The sequence below is a fragment of the Mesocricetus auratus genome, unplaced genomic scaffold (assembly GCF_017639785.1).
Source record: "Mesocricetus auratus isolate SY011 unplaced genomic scaffold, BCM_Maur_2.0 Super-Scaffold_4256, whole genome shotgun sequence".
NCBI lineage: Eukaryota > Metazoa > Chordata > Mammalia > Rodentia > Cricetidae > Mesocricetus > Mesocricetus auratus.
Genome location: NW_024429182.1, coordinates 53,073,847 through 53,092,195, shown reverse-complemented (window position 1 = coordinate 53,092,195; position 18,349 = coordinate 53,073,847). Strand labels below are relative to the sequence as shown.

The following is an 18,349-nucleotide window of genomic DNA, read 5'->3' as shown; positions in this document are numbered from 1 at the left end:
TTCAGTCTAATCCTCTACCTAGTTGGAAAGAGAACTGTGTCCCTTGATCCTGGTCCTTCACATCCTTCTAGAAGCCCCTCAGAAAGCCAGGCTGGCCTGTGAGAACTGACCTGATACTCTTCTTCGGTAAGGCCCTCAGCCAGGGCATGTTGTCGCAGTTGGTCAGGGTCTTGGGCACGGAAGACACGGCTAAGCAGAGCATAGATGTAGGGGGCTTCAGGGGAGGTCTGGAGCAGCACAGCCAGGCCTCCATACCAAGCAGCCCTAGACAGGTGATGGGCATAGAGGCGCTCTGTGGGTGACAGCAGACGGAAGGCCTCCCGGCAGTCCAAGCTAGACACACCGATGTCATTGGGCAGGATGTACTGGGTATCTGCCATGGGCCCTGCAAGGACATATCACAGCCATCTCAGAGAACATACCATCTGCACGTCTGTTCTGACCTCTCATGAGCTAACTTCACCCAAAAGCCCAGGGGGGCGTGATCCAGTAGCATCCACTCACCTGATGTGCTGAAATTCAAAGACTCAAATACTTAGTGGGCCAGTTTGGGCCTTTGGCCTCTCAGACTTAAAGTCTGAGTCCAACTACCTCATATTATAGACGGGGAAACTGAGGCTCAAAGATCCAAGACTTTTTTCCTGAGCATACAAAGAAGGAATCTGCCGAATAAACCCTGGATGCTGACTCCCAGGCCAGGCCACGCCCTGTCTCACCCACCTCCACCTTCTCAGACTTCCATGCCTCTTGGTTCAGAACCTCAATACCTCTGTCCATCACTGCTGACCAAGGCAGGTGTCTGGCTTCCCACCCACCCCCTGTTCCAATCTGCTTCATCAAAGAGTTCTAAAATCCAAGCCAGTCTCTTCACTTTCCTGCATCTCTTTCCTCCTCTGTAAAACTGATTATGGAGAAGACACCAATCTTAACGGCTGGATATGCAAATTAAAGAGGCCACTTCCGGGGCAGGGATGCGACTCAGCTGACACAGTGTTTGTTTGCCTAGCACCAACAAGGCCCTGGGATGGACTCAAAGGCCAGTCTGGGGTACATGAAACCCTGTCAAAAAACAAGTAAAAAGTAAACCCAAAGGAAAAGTGATATTCTTGTATGCTTTTCCTTCCCAGCATCTGACCCAGTCTCTTCTCTTTTCTTCAGCCCTCCATCACCCTGCTTTCTTCTGTTGCTACACCTGGGAAGCCGTACAAGGTCACAACCCATTTTCCAGATAGAGACACTGACATTTGGAAAACAAGCAACTTATTCAAAGCTATGCAGCCCAGATGGGACCCAGGGAATTCCCAACTCGCCGCATTCTCCACGCCCCGCCCCTGACTAAGCACGCGTTTCCACTCTCCCTGCTCCCCATTCGCGCAGCTCCGCCCCAACTACCAGTCGCCTGGGCTCAGAAAGTGGTGTTAACTCTTTACTGCCCGGAAAGCCTCCTCGGTCCGAAAGCAGGGAGAGATTTGGACGAGGCACTGAAGGGTGGACATAAAGAGGATGATCTTGCGTGCACAGCCCGGCCACGCTCTGATCCCCTAAAGATGACACACCATGACCCCGAAATCAGGGCTCCGCACCTCACCTGCAGCAGCTGCTCCGTTCGCAAACTCACTTCCTGCTTCCGGCCCCCCCCAATCATTGGGCCTTCACAAGCCCCGCCCCCACCAACCAATTGTCTGGTCCCTGGGATCAGATGGGCGGCGGCTACAGCCAGTGTACGAGCCGAAGACAGAGCCTCCCCCTCATCCACTCACCGCCCCCGGGCGCTATGGGTGGTGCTTGCTTAGAAGAGCCCTGAGGCCTTGGCCTTTTGTCCGCTGGACACACTCGCTCCCGAGGAGTGGCGAGGGTGGGGAAGGGTTCAGGAAGTGGTTTGGATATCTCTGTAACCCACGTGACTGCTGCCTGGCGCAGACAGAGGGTACTGACAAAGTCCCCAAACATAAGGGTCCCTATACATCAATAGCCCCCAACATGTAGCTGGGACCTTGCTCTATTTGGGGTTTCACTTCCAGTGTCCCTCCAACCTGGGTTTGGCGGTTAGCAACTTGCACTTAGAAACACTGTAGCAATGTGGATCCCCCTCCTCTCTGGATTTGAAGATGCTATTTGGAGACCGCAAAGGTCTTGTAAAGAGTGGAGGCTACATGCGAAGAAACTACTGGCAGAACAGAGGTAGTTCCACCCACTCAAGAGTGCAGAAAAATCGTACAGGCGCTTCACAGGCTCACCATGGGATTGGAAGCAATCTTTAAACATTCGAAATCCCAGTTTCCTTAACACACGCGAAGACGAGGCAGCAAGGAGCCGGTGTTTTCTTGGTGCAGCCGTTTACTGGACAGAAAAGCAGTCTCTGGCTACTCAGGGGCAGCCCAGGATGCAGGCAAGCACACTGTCTGCTCTTAGTAGTCATTAGCGTGTCTGTCTGAGTGACCCGTAGTATGTGCAAGTTCCTGCTGTCTGCAAGTGTTGACGTGTGTTGCCTAAGGTGAAATCAGACTGCTGTCACCTACCGGTTATGTGACTTTAGGTGGATCATTTCTCTGACTCTTGAGCTCTGTCAGCTTTACTTCAGGACTAGTAAGTGAATCTGCTCCAAGGGATGTGCAACTGTCAAGGGAAAGTGCTGCCCCCTAGGGTTGTGTAAAAGAACTGAAATCCAACACTCTCCTTGCCACACCTAAGTATGAGGCCCAGTGAAACCAATGTGCAGCACAGGCAACAGTTTCTTATTCACAAAGGTGCCCAAGACGGGCTTGTCACCACAATGCTAGTAGCTGTTGACTCTGGCGTGTGTCATTATAAGAGGTAATTCTGTAAAAAATGTTTATGTCCTAAGGAAACTCCCTTCTTTCCTTTCGCCGTTTTTCATTGTTTTTATAACAAAGTTGACTGACTCAGATGAAGTTGAAGTGTAACCATAACCAGGTAGGAGAGGTAGAGCTGTCCATAACTATCAAGGGGTAGCTCAGGCAGGTGAAGTTTCCCAGTACCCAAGACCCCCAACCAAGCTGCATGATGACATTTTATAATCTCAATTAATGCAAGTACTTATTGAATGAAGTCCTTTACCAGCAGCTTGCCATACAGAACCTCATTTAATTCTTGCAAAACCCCTGAGATAGCATATCACTTTTGTACCAATTGCACAGTTGGAAAAACTTTGACTAAGAGGATCTTTGATTTCCTAAGACTTCTATTACACTGTTCCCTCCTCCTGCCTCCCCCCCACTCTCCTCTCTGACCATAGCACATTCTATTAACGAGTCACGGCTTTTCTGTATGTTTCCATCCACCTGGTGAACAAAGTACTTTTTTTGAGACAGGGTCTTGTCATATAGCCTGGGCTAGCATTGAACACTCGATCCTCCTTCCTTAGCTTACCAAATGCTGGTGTTACAAGCACATACCACCATGCCTGGCCTTAGAGACTGTCACTCCATTTAACAATTGTGGGACCTGAAGCTCAAGGGCTGCATCCCAGCAGCAGCCTGAGTTCTTCAGAGCCCAGGCAAAATTACCTTTTGTTTGTCGCTCCTCCCAGAGTCTGAGATTCAACACCAAAAATGAGATACCCTGCCTGGTCCCCAACTGGGTCATTAGCAAGAACAGAGTTTCATTTCTAGTGTTTTGCTGGGAAGGCTGAAATGTCCCCTTACACTCCGGCGCCGCTGTATAGCTGTGTGATGCAGTCTGCTCTGTGATGGCTGCCTTCTGTCCTCTCAATAGCCCAAATCTGGTCTTTGTGGCCTCAACCAGCTGTGTGGCCTTGGGCAGGTCCTTGTGGAATCTGCACCTCCCTAAAGCTCTGGTTTCTGTCTTGCACTGAGGATAAGGTCACACCCACACTCAGAGCCACCTCCTCTTATTTCTCTATAGTCTACCTGTTTTCCTGGTTCACTCCCCTTTGAATGGTCAGGAGGAAACCCCAGCTCAGCCCTTGGTTCACATGAAGATCTGACTCACCAACAGGAGGAGTAGGGAGAAGTTTGGCACTGACTTGACTTCCACAGTCACCAAGGTCCACCAGGTCCCAGCCTACAACCCTGATCCCATCACTCTTTTTCTGTTGACCTGAGATACTGGTTAGGCATTTTCCCTGCTCTTCTATGCTGTTGTCCATCACCCAGGCTGCCCTCCAAACTCCATCCTGCCTTTGCGGTGTCTGCCGTTCAAAATGTGACTCTAGTTTTAGGTCGTCCAAGTTCTCAGGACAACCCCAGCACGTTTAGGTGGCCAGCAGGATGTGGTGATCAGCTTCTGGCATTAGTCCCACAGGTCATCCTCTAAGTGGGAGTCCTTGCTCATTGCCGGGGCCCTGCATGGCGCTGGGCACTGGGCGGGTGGATATCCATCTGTTCTTCAGCTTCTCCATGAAAGACTCTAAACTGCCTTGCCTCAGTCCTGCCCAGCTTTAGGATGATCTGAGAGGGGGTAGTTCCAATAATGGCTTGCAACTAGATTGTAACCTTATCTGTCTATGAACCCAAGTGGAGACAGAGCCCTGGTACCTAATGAGTACTCAATGAACACAGCTGTAATTACTGTTAGGATCTGGATTCTCTACCAAGCATGACCACATGCTATTCTCCAGTATCCCTTAATCTGTTTCTCCTTCCCTGCTTCCTTACCCTGAGCCTGTGCCAAGAGGGTACAGAGCCCTTACCTTGTGGGCCTGGAAGATTCCAAGCCAGCATGGAGGCTGAGCTCCTGTGCCACCTCCTCCATGAAGCCCTTTACTTTCCCAAATCCAGCAAGCACTGTCCTCTAGCCCTAGAATTGTCTGACCCTAACACCCATGAAGCTGCCTACCCTCCACAAGGCTGTGAACTCCACCAGGTGCAGAACCTGATTTTCCACGTGTCCACCACTTGGCACTATCCTGCCTGCCCACTCATTGCTCACTGAGGGCTGGAGGTATTGCATTCATGTGGGACACGTGGGTCTGTGAGGGCAGCAAGGTTTATAGAACAATCCAGGGCAGCGACAGGAGGAAGGAATAGCTGTTACTGGATTGGCAGGTTCAGTGCACAACCAAACTAAGCTGGAAGTCAGGGGCCACGGCCCCTTCACTCCCCCAGGGGCACAGTGTAGGCGGCACGGTGTAGTATACCCCAGGAAGGGCAGGGCCATGGGGCGCCCTCCATCAGCCTGGGGCAGAGCTGGTGCTAAAGTCCCCATCAGTGTGTCTGGGATAGAGATCTCAGGGATCCTCTTAGAGGCTAGAGTTGAGGGGAGGGCCACAGCTCATCCAATATGACCACCTGGTGTGGCTATTGCCAGCAGGCACAGTCCCACATGCAGAGCTCCCTCTGAACAGCAGGATATGGGGGACCTGCATGGGCAGGCGGGCTTGGCAGCAAGGACCCTGGAGAGTCTAGTCCAGTGGTCCCTGGAAAATTAGGCGGACACAGCCATGCTCACCGGTGAGCCACGCCCCACAAAAGGGGCAGGCTGCATGGAAAGCATGGGTGCCATGCGGCAGTGGTGTCTGGGCCCAATAGCGGGCAGTCTTCTCAGAACAGACATGGCCACAGGGTGCAAAAGCATGGCTGGGTGGCCCAGGATCCAGGCAGAGACCAGCCTCCTGGCCGAGCCACAGGGGCACATAGGGTCCCACAAGGCGGCAAAGAGGACACTCGCGCTCCTGAGGGCCTCGCTCCCTCCGGCAGCCCCAGCCATGGTAGCCATGGACATGACCACAACGGACGTAGACCCAGGGCTGCTGCTTCTCAGGTGCTGTGCGGCCACGGGCTGGACTGGGGAAGGCCAAGGTCCTGAGGCCCACAGGACACTGAGGCCGTGCTGCGTTGGCCTCCTGCCGCTGGGCCTCCAGTTGTTTCAGTGTGGGTGCCCTCAGCAACCCTGCTGGAGTGCGCCACAGCAGCGTGGCCCCACAGAGGTCGATGAGCGAACCATCTCGCAGGACGTTGTACTCGTCTTCCACCTGCCGGAGGCAGCAGAAGGCCTTAGCCCAAGAGCTCTCTGGCCCTGCCATCAGGCAGCCTCACACCAGAGAAGCCACCTATCTGGCCAGTGACATTCCCTGGAGAGAACACACTAAGCCAGCAAGCAGGCCAGTTGAAACAAGGAAGACAGATGCCCCCAAGTACATACAGCCCCTGTTCTCACTAGGACCTGGGCTTTGGTAGCTTTATAGGTCAAATCAGGAGGTCTGGCTCAAAGTAAGGGTTTTTGAAAGGTTTTCCAAAGCTCTCCCATAATGTCAGAAGTAGGATATAGCAGAGAGCAAACACCTCCCATGGTGCACACTGGCTACTTAGCCCAAAGCAGCTGTCCTAAGGATCATGGATCACAGCAAGAACTCTAGAGACAGAGAGCCTGGGTTTGAATCTTAGTCTTACTCATCTGAGAGAATAACTTAACTTCTGTGTCTTGGTCTCCTGGACCTTAAAATGGATTCCATATCTCAAGTGGTGGGCCTTGTAAAGACTAAATAAGCCAACCAGACAAGACATAGACCCATGCCTGCTATACTGTGGGTATGTAACAAGTATACATCTGTGTCACATTCATGTGCATGATTTGCTTTTTGTATTGTTTAATTTTAGGAGTGTTTTGTCTATATGTATGTTTATGGACCATATGCATGCCTAGTGACCATGGAGGCCAGAAGAGGGTGTTGGAGCCTCTGGAACTAGGGTTATACATGGCTGTAAGCTGCCATGTGAATGCTGGGAATCAAACCTGGGTCTTCCTGGTTTGATTTTGAGACAGGTTCTTGCTATGTGCCCCAGCTGGCCTAGAACGCATAACCTTTCCATGTGCTGACACCTGGGGAAAATTCTGTATGGCCCAGTCAAGGAATCTGGCTATATGGCTCTGTGTTTCCTATAATTCACTCCCAGCACCTAGCGTTAGTGCTCTAAGCAGCATTGGAGGGATGACTCTGGACCAACAGTATAAGAACTACTCTAAAGGCCATTTCCTGCTGGGAACGAATAAAAACACTAAACCTCCCTGAATGTAACAGATGCGGTATAAGCTGCCAACACTCTGGGCTATAAACTGCTCATACACAGACCAAGTGTCACCCTTGGAAGAGGATGTGATTTTCCTAAGCTGCTGGCATCCTCAAAGCCATTTTGTTCTACACAGTGCATTTGTGTAGTTCTACTTCATATCATCTGCTGGATCCTGGCAGTATGCAACTATGTGTTAGGACCTTGCTCTGGTCCTGTCTGTGGGGTAAGTGACAAGTGTCAAGAACATGCTGGGCCTGGGGTTCACCAGGGCCTAGCGGGACTCTTGGGGAGAAGTACTGTAGGTCATCTCCCAGCTTAGAAAAGCAATGAACTGATTATGAGGGCCTGGAAAAGTTGGGGAGAAATGGAGGAGGCCACCTACCAGCTTCCCCCGCTGCTGGGCTGAGCGGCTATCCCGCAATGTGTACACATTCCCGCAGACAGAGATCTCCCTCCAGACACCTGGGGAAGAGTCCTCGGAGAAGCCACCTGCTGGGTGCATCACCAGGACCCCGTTGGTTGTCAGGCCATCCATCAGACCATCAGAAGTCCTCCATTTGGCTGCGCGCTCCTAGGACCACATGGAGGATAAGCTCACAACCCCAGGAGTACCCCAAAGGCTGCATGCCACAGGCGTTGTCCTCCCACCTCCAAGGTCTGGGATTCCCAGAAAGGTCGTGGGCATCACTAACCTCTTTGTACCTCACTTTGCTTCTTCAAGAAGTGTACTGCTAAAGCAAGAGTGCTGCTGCAGAGAATGGCTATGTACTGGCCCATCACTCTAGGCTGCAGCATCTCCCCAGCCTCTCTCCCCTCGGCACACTCTGCTGAAGGGTTAGCCCTGCCTGGGGGCTCACTCACTCCAAGAAAAATGTTGCTAGAGGCATCAAAGCCAGCAGCATAGATGCGGGCAGTATAGGGTGGTCGGCGGTCACAGAGGATGCGGCAGGCATAGCGGGAGATGGTGCTTTGAGCAGAAGGGCCCTCTGTGGCTCCTCCGCCAGGAGATGTGTCTGTTACCACAAAGTCAATCATGTTTTCGGTAGAGCGGCCAATCTACAAGGAGAGGAGGGCAAAAACACATGCACAGGCAAAGTTCACAGGTTTCTGACCCAGCATCTCAGCAGCCACCAAACAATCAAGAGGCGAGACCCAAAGAGGGTAGCACACCACAGCTCTCTAGAGCAGAGATTCTACACCTTCCCAATGCTGTGACCCTTTAATACAGCTCCTCACACTGTGGTGACCCACAACCATAGAGCTATTTCACTACTACTTCATAACTGTAATTGTGCTACTGTAATGAATCATAATGTAAATATCTGATATTCCACCCCCCAATGGGGTCGAGTGCACCAGGCTGAGAACCACTGCTCTTGGCCCTTTGGCCTTGCATGCAGGTTCTGTACATCTGATTAGCTGTGGCATGAAGCGACTTGTGCTCTGTGTCCCCATATCTCTGAGACACACCCCACTCAGTAAGAACCAGCTCATGTGCTCATAGACCAAGTAAAAAGTGACACCCTAGAATAGTAACAAAAAATTAAATTTTAGTAAGAACGTATCCTTAAAGACTTTTTTGTTGTTGTTGCTGCTGTTAAGCAGGGTCTCACTATGTAGACTTCATTGGCCTAAAACTTACTATGTAGATCAGGCTGGCCTCAAATTCACCTATCTTTACCTCCCAAGTGCTAGTATTAAAGTGTGAGCTACCACACCTACTTATTATTTCTGTATATGTATGTGTGCCTAATGAGTTTATTGCACCACAGGCGTGCAAGTACCTATGGAGGCCAGATAGCATTGATTCCTCTGTAACTGAGTTATAGGCCACTGTAAGCCAGCTGATGTGAGTGCTGGGAACTGCACCTGAGTCCTTTGCAAGAGCAATAAATGCTCTGAACCTCTAACCCATCTCTCTAGGCCTAAGCTAAACATTTAATGTACAAGACCTCAGTTCTCTTCCCATGGGAGGAAGCTACTATGTACCTCATTTTACAGATGAAGAAAACAAGACTCAGATGTTAAATGACTCTTGTGCAAAGTCACCTAATGGTTAAGTGCACAGAGCTGAACCTAGGCATGATGAGGCTTAATCCTATACTCCTGAGTTCCAAAGCTGTATCACCTCCCAACTCTAGGTGTCTTGACTCTGAGGGTTGCTGACTGGCTACTGACTGCAAAGTCAGCAACCCAGTCTAAGACATCTACTTTCCCATCTGAAGGGCAACCCACTACAATGAGTGTTCAGGACCTGCAGAGCACAGAGGCTGGGAGACTGGACATACCTGGAACATGTCTGTGTTGCTGTCATGTGTGTACTCCACTATGACTGAGTGGCTCCGGCACAGTGTGTACGAGATGCTATGCTGGCTTCGGTTACTCAGGGCCTAGTGAAGAGAAAGGGTACAGGAGAGGTGTAGACTTCTGAGCCAGAAGCTAGCTCAAGACCCAACAGCCACTCCCAGAAAGGGTTGGCTCCATCCAGCGCAGAGGAGACTGTATAGAAGAGCTCTCAGCTGGCTCTCTTGTTTAATCTGCTGGCTATCTCAAAAATGTACTATTGTTCCATTTTTACTGTTGGGAATTGCAGGTCAGAAACAAGAGCTGACCCTCAGCCACACAGCTGGAAACAGCAGAGACTTAACTTCCATGCCAACCTGCTAAAGTCAGAGTTTTCCCTTTGGTATTGTGTGTGATGGCTGTTCTTGGTTGTCAACTTGACGATATCTGGAACTAATTAAAACCCAAACAACGGGGCACACCTGTGAGGGATTTTTGCTTAATTAAATCATTGAAGTGAGAAGACCCACTTCTAATCCAGATATCTGAGGTGGAAAGATAAACCTTTAATCAAGATTTTTTTTTTCAGGTAGTAAGAGCCACCTCCAACCTGGGCCACACCTTCTGCTGGCAGCCATATAAAGGCCATGGGAGAAGAAAGATCTTGCTCTTTGCCTGCTTGCTCTCCCTCTCGCTGGCAATTCCATTTCTTCACTGACTTTAGAGCCTACTTCTTCAGGATTCCAGAGTATAAGGAAGACCAACTGAGACATCCAGCCTCGTAGACAGAACAACTACTGAGTTCTTGACCCTTCCTTTGGTAGACAACTGTTGTTTGGCTAGCTGGACCATACCCTCTAAGCCATTCTAATAAATCCCCCATATTTATTCATAGATAGATGGATGGATGGGTGGGTGGGTGGGTGGGTGGATGGATGGATGGGTGGATGGGGATTCATTCTATGAGTTCAGTTCCTAGAGAACCCTAATACATTGTGTGAACATGTATTATATCCCACTCATGGACCCTTGGCTACCTTTAAAATAATACTGATAGGTGCTGGAGAGATGGCTCAGTGATTAAGAGCACTTGCTGCTCTTGCAGTGGACCCAGGTTTGATTCCTAGCACCCACATGGCAGCTCACAACCCTCCAACAAGGGTTTTTTTTTTTTTTTCGAGACAGGGTTTCTCTGTGGCTTTGGAGGCTGTCCTGGAACTAGCTCTTGTAGACCAGGCTGGCCTCGAACTCACAGAGATCCACCTGCCTCTGCCTCCTGAGTGCTGGGATTAAAGGCGTGCGCCACCAACGCCCGGCCCAACAAGGGTTTGTAACTCCAGTGCCAGGAGATCCAATGCCTTCTTCTGGCCTCCAGAAGCACTGCATGCTCATGGTGCATAGACATTTATGCAGGCAAAACATCTACACATAAAAACAAATTTTAAAATTTTAAATGAGTAAAACTTCCACCAATGAATAGGGTATGGCAGGCAAGGACTCTGAAGGCTGTTAAGGATTGGGCACACCATAGAAGATGTCTAGTATCACCATTTTGGAGTGTGTCTCTGGTGTGGTACATGTGCGAAAGTGTGCACGGGTTGTGCCCACAAAAGCCATTGGGTGTCCTCTGTCACTCTGATTTATGTCTCTCACTGAACCTGGAGTTTGTGTTTTTGTTTGCTTTTGATTTTTCGAGACAGGGTTTCTCTGTATTGTTTTGGAGGCTGTCCTGGAACTACCTCTGTAGACCAGGCTGGCCTTGAATTCACAGAGATCTGCCAGCCTCTGTGGGATTAAAGGCGTGTGCCACCAACGCCCGGCTCTGAGTTTGTGTTTTTTAGTTAAGATGATGGCCAGCAAGCCCTAGCAGTCCTCCTGGCTTGGCCCTCAACAGTGCTGGGGTTCCAGACACGGGTGCTTTTGTTTCATGAGGGCTGAGGATCCAAACTCAAACCTTCATGCTTGCACAGCAAGCCCTCTTACCCCACGGAGCCATCACCTCTCCAGCCCCATCATTATCATTTCTTTACTGAGCCAACAGGCAATGAGTGAATAATGGCATTGTGGGCTCCCCTGCTCCATAAACGCCATGGGCTGTAGGTCTAGCAAGGCTGAGACCTGGGCCTGTACACACAGGACAGGATGACATCCATTCCACTGGGTTAAGCTGCTTGCCTTGGAGATGAGTGGTGTGGAGATGTGGTGCATAATGTCTGGCTTCACTCCGTTGGCATGGGGCCGGCGGCTCAGTGCCAGGCGGCTTCGGCGGCGGCCCTTGTCCCCACTTGCTAGACATCCATTGTAGCTGTGTATGTTGGGGGGGGGTGAGAGGAAATAAAGAAGAGAGTGAGCCCCTATGAGACCTGGAGAAAAATGGAAAATGCCAACTCAGAGTAGACCCTACCTTGATAAACAAATGCTTGAACTACCCAAAGCTAGAAGAGCCAAGACAGCAAATGGCTGCATTGAGGAGCAGGAGTTGGGGTCCCTCCTGCAATGAGTCAACTGTTTCCTGGATGCCTCAGCTGTGACAGCAGGTGCTAGGATCGTAGAGGTCATGCATTGCAGTTATGTCTGTGCCCTCAGTGGAGGAGAGGACCCAGCTTCTCAAGGAACCCAGGTACCACCTGCCAAGACCCAGGCACAAGCCAAGCACACTCAAGCCCCAGTTGGGATAAAAACTCCAGGGTTGGGATTCTGGAAGAGGAAACACCTACAGTGGGCTTGAAGAACTGGAAAGACTTCTGCAGCAAAGGGTCATTCATCACACAGCCACCATAAATGACCAAGAAAGAAAAACAGCCTTGAGTTCCACTCCCTCCATTATCTCCACATGTCTCATTTCCACCTTCCTTTCCAGCTTTTATTCAGGGGGAATGACCATGAGAAGCAAAGACGAGGTGAGTCATTGCCTTGACTGCTGCCATGGACTGCTGCCTCTGTTCCCGGTCCTTCGTGTTTTTAATTACCTAATGGAATCTGTGAAATGTCCTGCCAGGGAAATGTCTTTCTTCCTATTTTATAAATTAGACAAGTCAAGGCCCAGGAGGGAAAATAATTTGCCTCAAGCTAAGAAGCAAAAAAAAAAAAAAAAAAAAAAAAAAAAAGGCCAGATTGCAGTCATACTCCACCTAGACTTGCAAATCCTTCAATTTAGAGGACTCTAACCCAAGGCTCTAAGACTGACAGGGTTTAGTGAGGACAGGATTTGGTGACTTGGTGGTAAAGTACAGTATGGAGATATGAATGCCAAGCTAAGAAAGCTTTTCTGTAAGTAGCGGGGAGTCATAGAGAACTTTAGAGAAGGAAATATGAGGTTAAGTATAGGGCTGGGGATGTAGCTCAGTGGGTGGGATGCTTGCCTAGCGTGTACAGTGCTCTGGGTCCAACTCCTAGCACACATAAATCTCAGAACTTGGGAAGAATGAAGACCAGGAGCTCACGGTCATCCTCAGCTACTTAGGGAGACAGATAGAGGCCAGCATGAGCTATGTGAGACCCTGTCTCAAAAAGAAAAAAATGCCAAATACAAGGGCCAATTAGAATTTAGTGAGTCTGTTAAAGTTGATATTCTTTAGACCTATCCTGAGATTCTGCCTCTCTAGGTGCAGGATTCCTCCTGGTATCTCATATTTTCTTTTCTCTCTTCTCCTCCCCCTTCTTCCTTCCCTCCCTCTTTCTTCTTTTTGTTGATTTAGGGACAAGGTCTCTTGTAACCCAGGTTGGCCTCCCTACCTCTTACTTCCTGAGTGCTGGGATTGGAGGTGTGTGCTACCCCACCTGACTCCATGTGTGACTTCAGTAGCTCTGATACACAGCTTGATGAGGCTTCCCTGCTCTGCTTAGGACAGAAGGCTGCCAACAAAGCCCCCCTCTTAGTCTGTAGTTTCTTCTATGTGGCCTTGCACCCAGACAGAAACAGGGGCCTTCCTTCCATCAGGACACAAAACACTTGCTTTTCAGAGATAAGCACCCCTGCGAGGAATATCTCTTTTACTTTGAGTATGGGCAGAGGCAGGTCTAGAGAGAGACAGGTCAGGATGCAGGCTGAGAATGCACAGGAACCTGGCATATATCCTGGCTTTTCCACTCATCACATAACCTCTATTAAACGGAACTCATTTGTCAGAACCTACTCGGAAGGTTGAGTATGAGAACTAAACAAGATAAAGCACTGTAAAATGCTTGACAGAGTTTGGCTCACTCTTGATATGAGTCAGCGATTATTATTTGAAAAAAGGCAAGGGGGCTAGGCGGGCAGTGGTGGCACACATCTTTAATCCTGGCATTCAGGAGGTAGAGACAGGTGGATCTCTGTGAGTTGGAAGCCAACCTGGTCTACAGAGCGAGTTCCAGGACAGCCAGGTCACACAGAGGAACCCTGTGAGGAGTGGGGACACAAGGCAAGGTGGCACATACAAGTCATCAAATGACAGCCACTGTTATGTATTGTTAATCTCCATCACGATCCCATAGTCAACCAAGTAGTGCCTTCAGGGCAGAGGTAGAGGTGAGGCCAAAAGGAGACACAGGGAAAGGAGGAGGGATCTGTGTCTGGAAGAAGAGTTTCATGGGAAGTACAGGTATTCAGGGAAAGACCAGAAAGGAATCAGGTCTGTCCAGCCATCGAGGCCCATAAATTCCTCTCTTACAGCCTACACTTTCTCATCTGTTGCACGAGAGTAAGCTGCAGCTTAGTGATAGTGTGCTAGATCTACAGTTAGGAAGACCTGGGTTCAAATCCCAGCCCTGCCACTTACCAGCTGTGTGGCCTTGGGCCAGTCACTTCCCCTCTCTGTGCCTCGGTTTCCTCACAGCATCTTTGTGAAGATTGAAATGAAATAATGTCCATGAAAAGGCTTGGCACCACCTGTCTGCCAGATGCTTGGTAAGTGCTGGGTACCAGCCTATGTACTTTACAAAAACTCCTTCAGATAACCATTAGGGCTATGACTTAGTATCAACCATGTCTTCAAAATGGGGAAACAGAGGCACAGGAAAGTTCAGTAACTTGGGACCAAGGAGTTTTGTACAGAACCAGAGTTCTTTCCCCTACACCTACACACAGTAGGTGCTTTCAGACTCTTTTTTCCCCATCTGGTTAGAAACTCTGGCAAGCAGTTAAGAGTTGTCTTAGTAGCCAGGTGGTGGTGGTGGTGGCAGCGGCGCACGCCTTTAATCCCAGCACTCGGGAGGCAGAGGCAGGCGGATCTCTGTGAGTTCGAGGCCGGGCTGGACCGACAGCCTCCAAAACAATACAGAGAAACCCTGTCTCGTAAAACAACAACAACAACAACAACAAAAACCCCATAGAATTGTCTCAGGAATTTTATGAGAAACAGAAAGATCATATAATTATGAACAGATACGGATTTGGTCAATTTTGTCTTTCATCTGGGAAGGTGACAAGAAACAGAGCAAGGAGCCCTGGGGAGGGCAGCTGGTGCCCATTGTTTTGGCTGACCTGAGGTGGCGGTTACCCAAGGCCCATCACTCCTGGACTAGGGAGGCTCACCCCAGGACGATGAGTTCACCATACTTGATGGGTTCCTCGCCTGGCAGTGCTTCTTCACCAGGGGAAGAGAGAATGCAAGAGCCCTTGCTCCCCGGGTGCTGGAGATCCGAGGTCCGAGGGGATCCCACGTCAGGGTTTCCTTCCAGCACCATTCTGAGCAGAGTGGGAGAGGAGAAAAGAACTCTGCAGCACGCCACCCCAGCTCCCCTCAAGCTCAGGCAAGCTGCCTTAGGCCAAGGCAAGCGTGGTCCTTCAACACTTGTTATTATAACTACTTCTGCCTTCCCCTGCAAACGGTGAGGTTGCTGGGATATCAAGGAGGGAGATTGATGAGACAAGGCAAAGAAAGAAATGGCAAAGTCAGAGGGTCAGGATATTTGATGGGGCCAGTGGAATATTTGACTAGAAAATGCTTGGCAGAGGGGCAGTCAGAACCTAAGGGACCTTACCTCTCAGACTTAGTTCCTGGCTTAAGCTCTTAAACCATCACCCCAGTTACTCCTTCTGTCAGGCTCTTGGATCTATGTGTTCATGCTAATCTTTCTGACCCTTTGCAGGTCTAGGCCTCTGTGGGTCTGTCTGATCTCAATGGCTCTCTGTCCTCCCAGCACTGTCCTTTCTGCCTTTTCCCTTCCCACACTCTATTTTCCCCCTTCTCCTATCAATCTTTCTCCTGCCAGCCACCTTACTCAGTCTCCCCATCTTGTCCTGGCACTGCAGGCAGGCCTCCAATTCCCTCCAGGGTGCGCGCCCCCTTCCTCCCTCAGGTGTCAGTCTGCGGTCCTCAGGCCGCTCTGGTCGCAGGAGGCCTGTAGGGGCGGCGCTCCCCAGTCGGACTCCCCCTGAAGCAGTGCGGATGCCCCGCAGGCGGACTATTTAACAACCCCAACACTGGAGGGTCTGCGCCGAGGGAGGCTCGCACCCCGCGCTCGGGACGGGCACAACGACTGCCCAGCGCATACGCAGATACACAACTGGCGGCCTCTCGCAAACACGCGCGCGCGTGCGTGCGCGCGCAGACAGTCCCGCACACCCCTAGCACCGCGGGCTGTGCCCAGGCGGGCGCAGCACACGCAGACATGCTACCGCAGGGACGCGCCCACGCGCTAACAGCCACAGGCGCTAGCCCTCAGACCCGCTCCCCTAACCTCGCCACCACCAGAAACGCAAACACGCCCCCCTCACACTCCTGGCGCAGTCCCCCCTTCTCTGCCCCTCCACCTCTCCGGCCTCACCTGGCTGCGCTCCGGGGCTCTCTGGGAGCTGCTCGCCCCCACCCGCCTCACCCTTGCTGCGCCCCGGGACTGCAGCGGCGGGATGGGTTCGGCCCGCGGCTGCTCGATGCAGTCTCGTAGCGGGGACACTCGGGGACCGAGGAGGGAGGGTTGAGCACACAAACCTCCACGCTCCACCCCTTGCCCCGTCCCGCCCCTCAGGGCCCGCCCCTAGAGCCCCGCCTTAGCCTGAGGCTCCGCCTCCTGCGGCTTAGCCTAGCTGTAATCCGCTATACCAAGAGCTTTTCCGGAGTCCGTGCCCCTTTCTGAGCCCCGCCCCTGGAACCAATGAAGTCCCTCCCGTCTTTCTCTATGAGGGACTCCCTATGCCCTCCTGGCTAGTAGAGGGACTCCACTAGATCAACAAGACCCCTCCCTTAGTCCAGGCTCCAGATATTTCACCCTCCTTCCACGATCTCCGGGGTTCTCCCCAAGACCGGAGTCTTCTCACAGAAAACAAGAGGCTGCTTTCCCCAACCTTAGACTGGGAACGCCCCACCTCCTGCTCCAAGACCTTGCCTCCCATTTGGGGACACCACGAAATTAGAGGGAAGCCGGGGGCGAGCTGAAAAAAGGAAACTACTAGAGGAGGCGGAGGAAGGTGTTTCACCCGCGGAAGCTGAGGAAAGCCGTTACGGTACTCTTGCGTGGACGATCTGTCTTCCAGTTCAGCTCGATTTCTTTCTCTCTTTAAGCTTCGGTGGGCTCTGATCCTCTTGGTGTCCAGGGACACTACAGCTGCCCTCCCCGCCCACCAGCACGCACCTACCCTTTGGCACCTATCTTTTGTAAATCCTCAAAGGGAAGCCGACTTTGGGTGCTCCGTTTCTCTGGACCACATGCTTACAAAACAAAAAACAAAAAAACCTCTTCTGTCTGTACCTGGCTCTCTTGTGTGAGGTCTTTTAATCCTTGAGAGGCAGATACAATAATTGCCTCCCCTCCGCACCACCAAGAACGAAACAGATTTACAGAAATAGTTCGCATAAGAGGGATCAAGTGGGGATCTGGCCTAGGGTTTATGCAGCCTAGCAAGCACTTACTGCTAACCAACACCTCTGACTCTTGTTCCCCGGATTTTATTTATTTGTTTATTTTTGCTGTTGTTCTCTGTTTTGTTATCTTATTTTTATGTGTATGGGTGCTTTGCCTCCATATATGTCTGTGCACCACTTGTGTGCCTGGTGCCAGCAGAGACCGGAAGCTAAGATCCCCTAGGACTAGAGTTACAAATGGTTGTGAGCCACCACGTCGGTGCCGGGTGCCGGTAACTGAACTCCGGGTCTCTGGAAGAACAGGCATTGCTCTTAACCACTGAACTATCTCTCTAGACCCATTGCTTTGCTTTGTGAGACAGAGTCTCACTGTGGAGCCCCAGCTGGCTTGAAGATCACCATGTACATCAGGTTGGCCTCCAGCTCACAGAGATCTGTTTTCCTTTGCATCCCAAGAGCTGGGATTAAAAGCAAGGGACACCAAACCTAATGAACTCCTGACTTTGTAAGTTGCCATAAACTAGAAGGCCAGTTATAGAAGGATAGAGCTTCTACTACTTAGTATCTCTTGATCTGGAACAACATCCCAGTGGCCAATTAACCCCTGAATTTGTATATTTGTTTTGAGACAGGGTTCTATGCAGTTCAGGCTAACCTTGAACTCAGAGCCTAGGATGACTTTCTGATTCTCCGGTCTCCACTTTCCAAGTGCTGGGATTGCAGGTCTACGGCCCCACACCTAGTTTATTCAGTGTTTGGGATCAAATGCAGTAATTCATAGGTGCTAGGCAAGTACCCTGCCAACTGAATTATACGTCTGTCCCAATCCCTGAGTTTGAAGTGTGTTTTATGAGGAAATCAAGGACCTATGCACAAAAGAGATAGCCTGTGACTTCTGCCACAAAGAAAGGATAGGAAGGACTGGAAAGATGGCTCAGAGGTTAAGAGCACTGACTGTTCTTCCAGAGGTCCTGAGTTCAATTCCCAACACCCACATGGTGACTCACAACCATCTGTAATGCAACCTGGTGCCCTCTTCTGGTCTGAGCAGAACACTGTATATATAATAAATAAATAATTTTTTTTAAAGAATGAGTGGGAGTTTGCCCACTGGCTCCTAAAAGGGAACAAATTCAATCTCCCTCCCAAACCCCGTAAGTTCACCACACCCACTCCATTAATTCCCTGCTTAAAAACAGGTGAAAATACTGACTGCTTTGCCAACTGTTCTGAAGCCAAGCAGCCAAGGAAATATACTCATTGGTCACACAGGAATCTCCTAGAAGCCCC

At 50.6% G+C, this 18,349-nt stretch overlaps 2 protein-coding genes across 6 annotated transcripts in view; both read right to left on the bottom strand.

Annotated features, from left to right (window-relative positions):
• Nucleotides 1–1,676, bottom strand: part of Dpp3 (dipeptidyl peptidase 3) — a 22,951-nt gene extending 21,275 nt beyond the window's left edge. Inside the window, exons 1-2 of one of the 3 annotated variants that reach the window (XM_005064034.4) lie at nt 1,589–1,676; nt 111–385 (exon numbers count right to left, since the gene is read on the bottom strand). In XM_005064034.4, the coding sequence (XP_005064091.1) occupies nt 111–380 (270 nt within the window). In that variant the 5' untranslated portion in view covers nt 381–385; nt 1,589–1,676. Of the gene's footprint in view, nt 1–110; nt 386–504; nt 686–1,588 lie in introns of those variants that run through there. The other 2 variants (XM_013115215.3, XM_040749956.1) reach the window with 2 other exon arrangements.
• A 3,276-nt stretch (nt 1,677–4,952) lies between these two features.
• Peli3 (pellino E3 ubiquitin protein ligase family member 3) lies at nt 4,953–16,181 on the bottom strand. Of its 3 annotated transcripts, none has more exons than XM_005064032.4 (7): nt 16,026–16,181; nt 14,791–14,943; nt 11,451–11,580; nt 9,281–9,382; nt 7,854–8,048; nt 7,375–7,563; nt 4,953–5,953 (listed from the first exon to the last, which is right to left on the bottom strand). In XM_005064032.4, exons 2-7 carry the CDS (start codon nt 14,940–14,942, stop codon nt 5,384–5,386), a joined length of 1,338 nt encoding a protein of 445 aa, XP_005064089.1. In that variant the 5' UTR covers nt 14,943; nt 16,026–16,181; the 3' UTR covers nt 4,953–5,383. The 3 variants fall into 3 exon arrangements, with proteins under 3 accessions (XP_005064089.1, XP_040605914.1, XP_040605899.1); XM_040749980.1 differs by lacking the exon at nt 16,026–16,181 and adding an exon at nt 15,475–15,789; XM_040749965.1 differs by lacking the exon at nt 16,026–16,181 and adding an exon at nt 15,480–15,789.
• Nucleotides 16,182–18,349: the final 2,168 nt, after the last annotated feature.

What these genes read in the sequence shown, in the direction of transcription:
- Peli3 (XM_005064032.4), bottom strand. Translation starts at nt 14,942, where the DNA reads ATGGTGCTGGAAGGAAACCCTGACGTGGGATCCCCTCGGACCTCGGAT. An exon ending in CCACACCACTCATCTCCAAG is followed by an intron (nt 9,383 to 11,450) that starts GCAAGCAGCTTA and finishes TCTCTTCACTAG; the next exon opens with GCCCTGAGTAACCGAAGCCA. An exon ending in GCAACACAGACATGTTCCAG is followed by an intron (nt 8,049 to 9,280) that starts GTATGTCCAGTC and finishes CTCTCCTTGTAG; the next exon opens with ATTGGCCGCTCTACCGAAAA.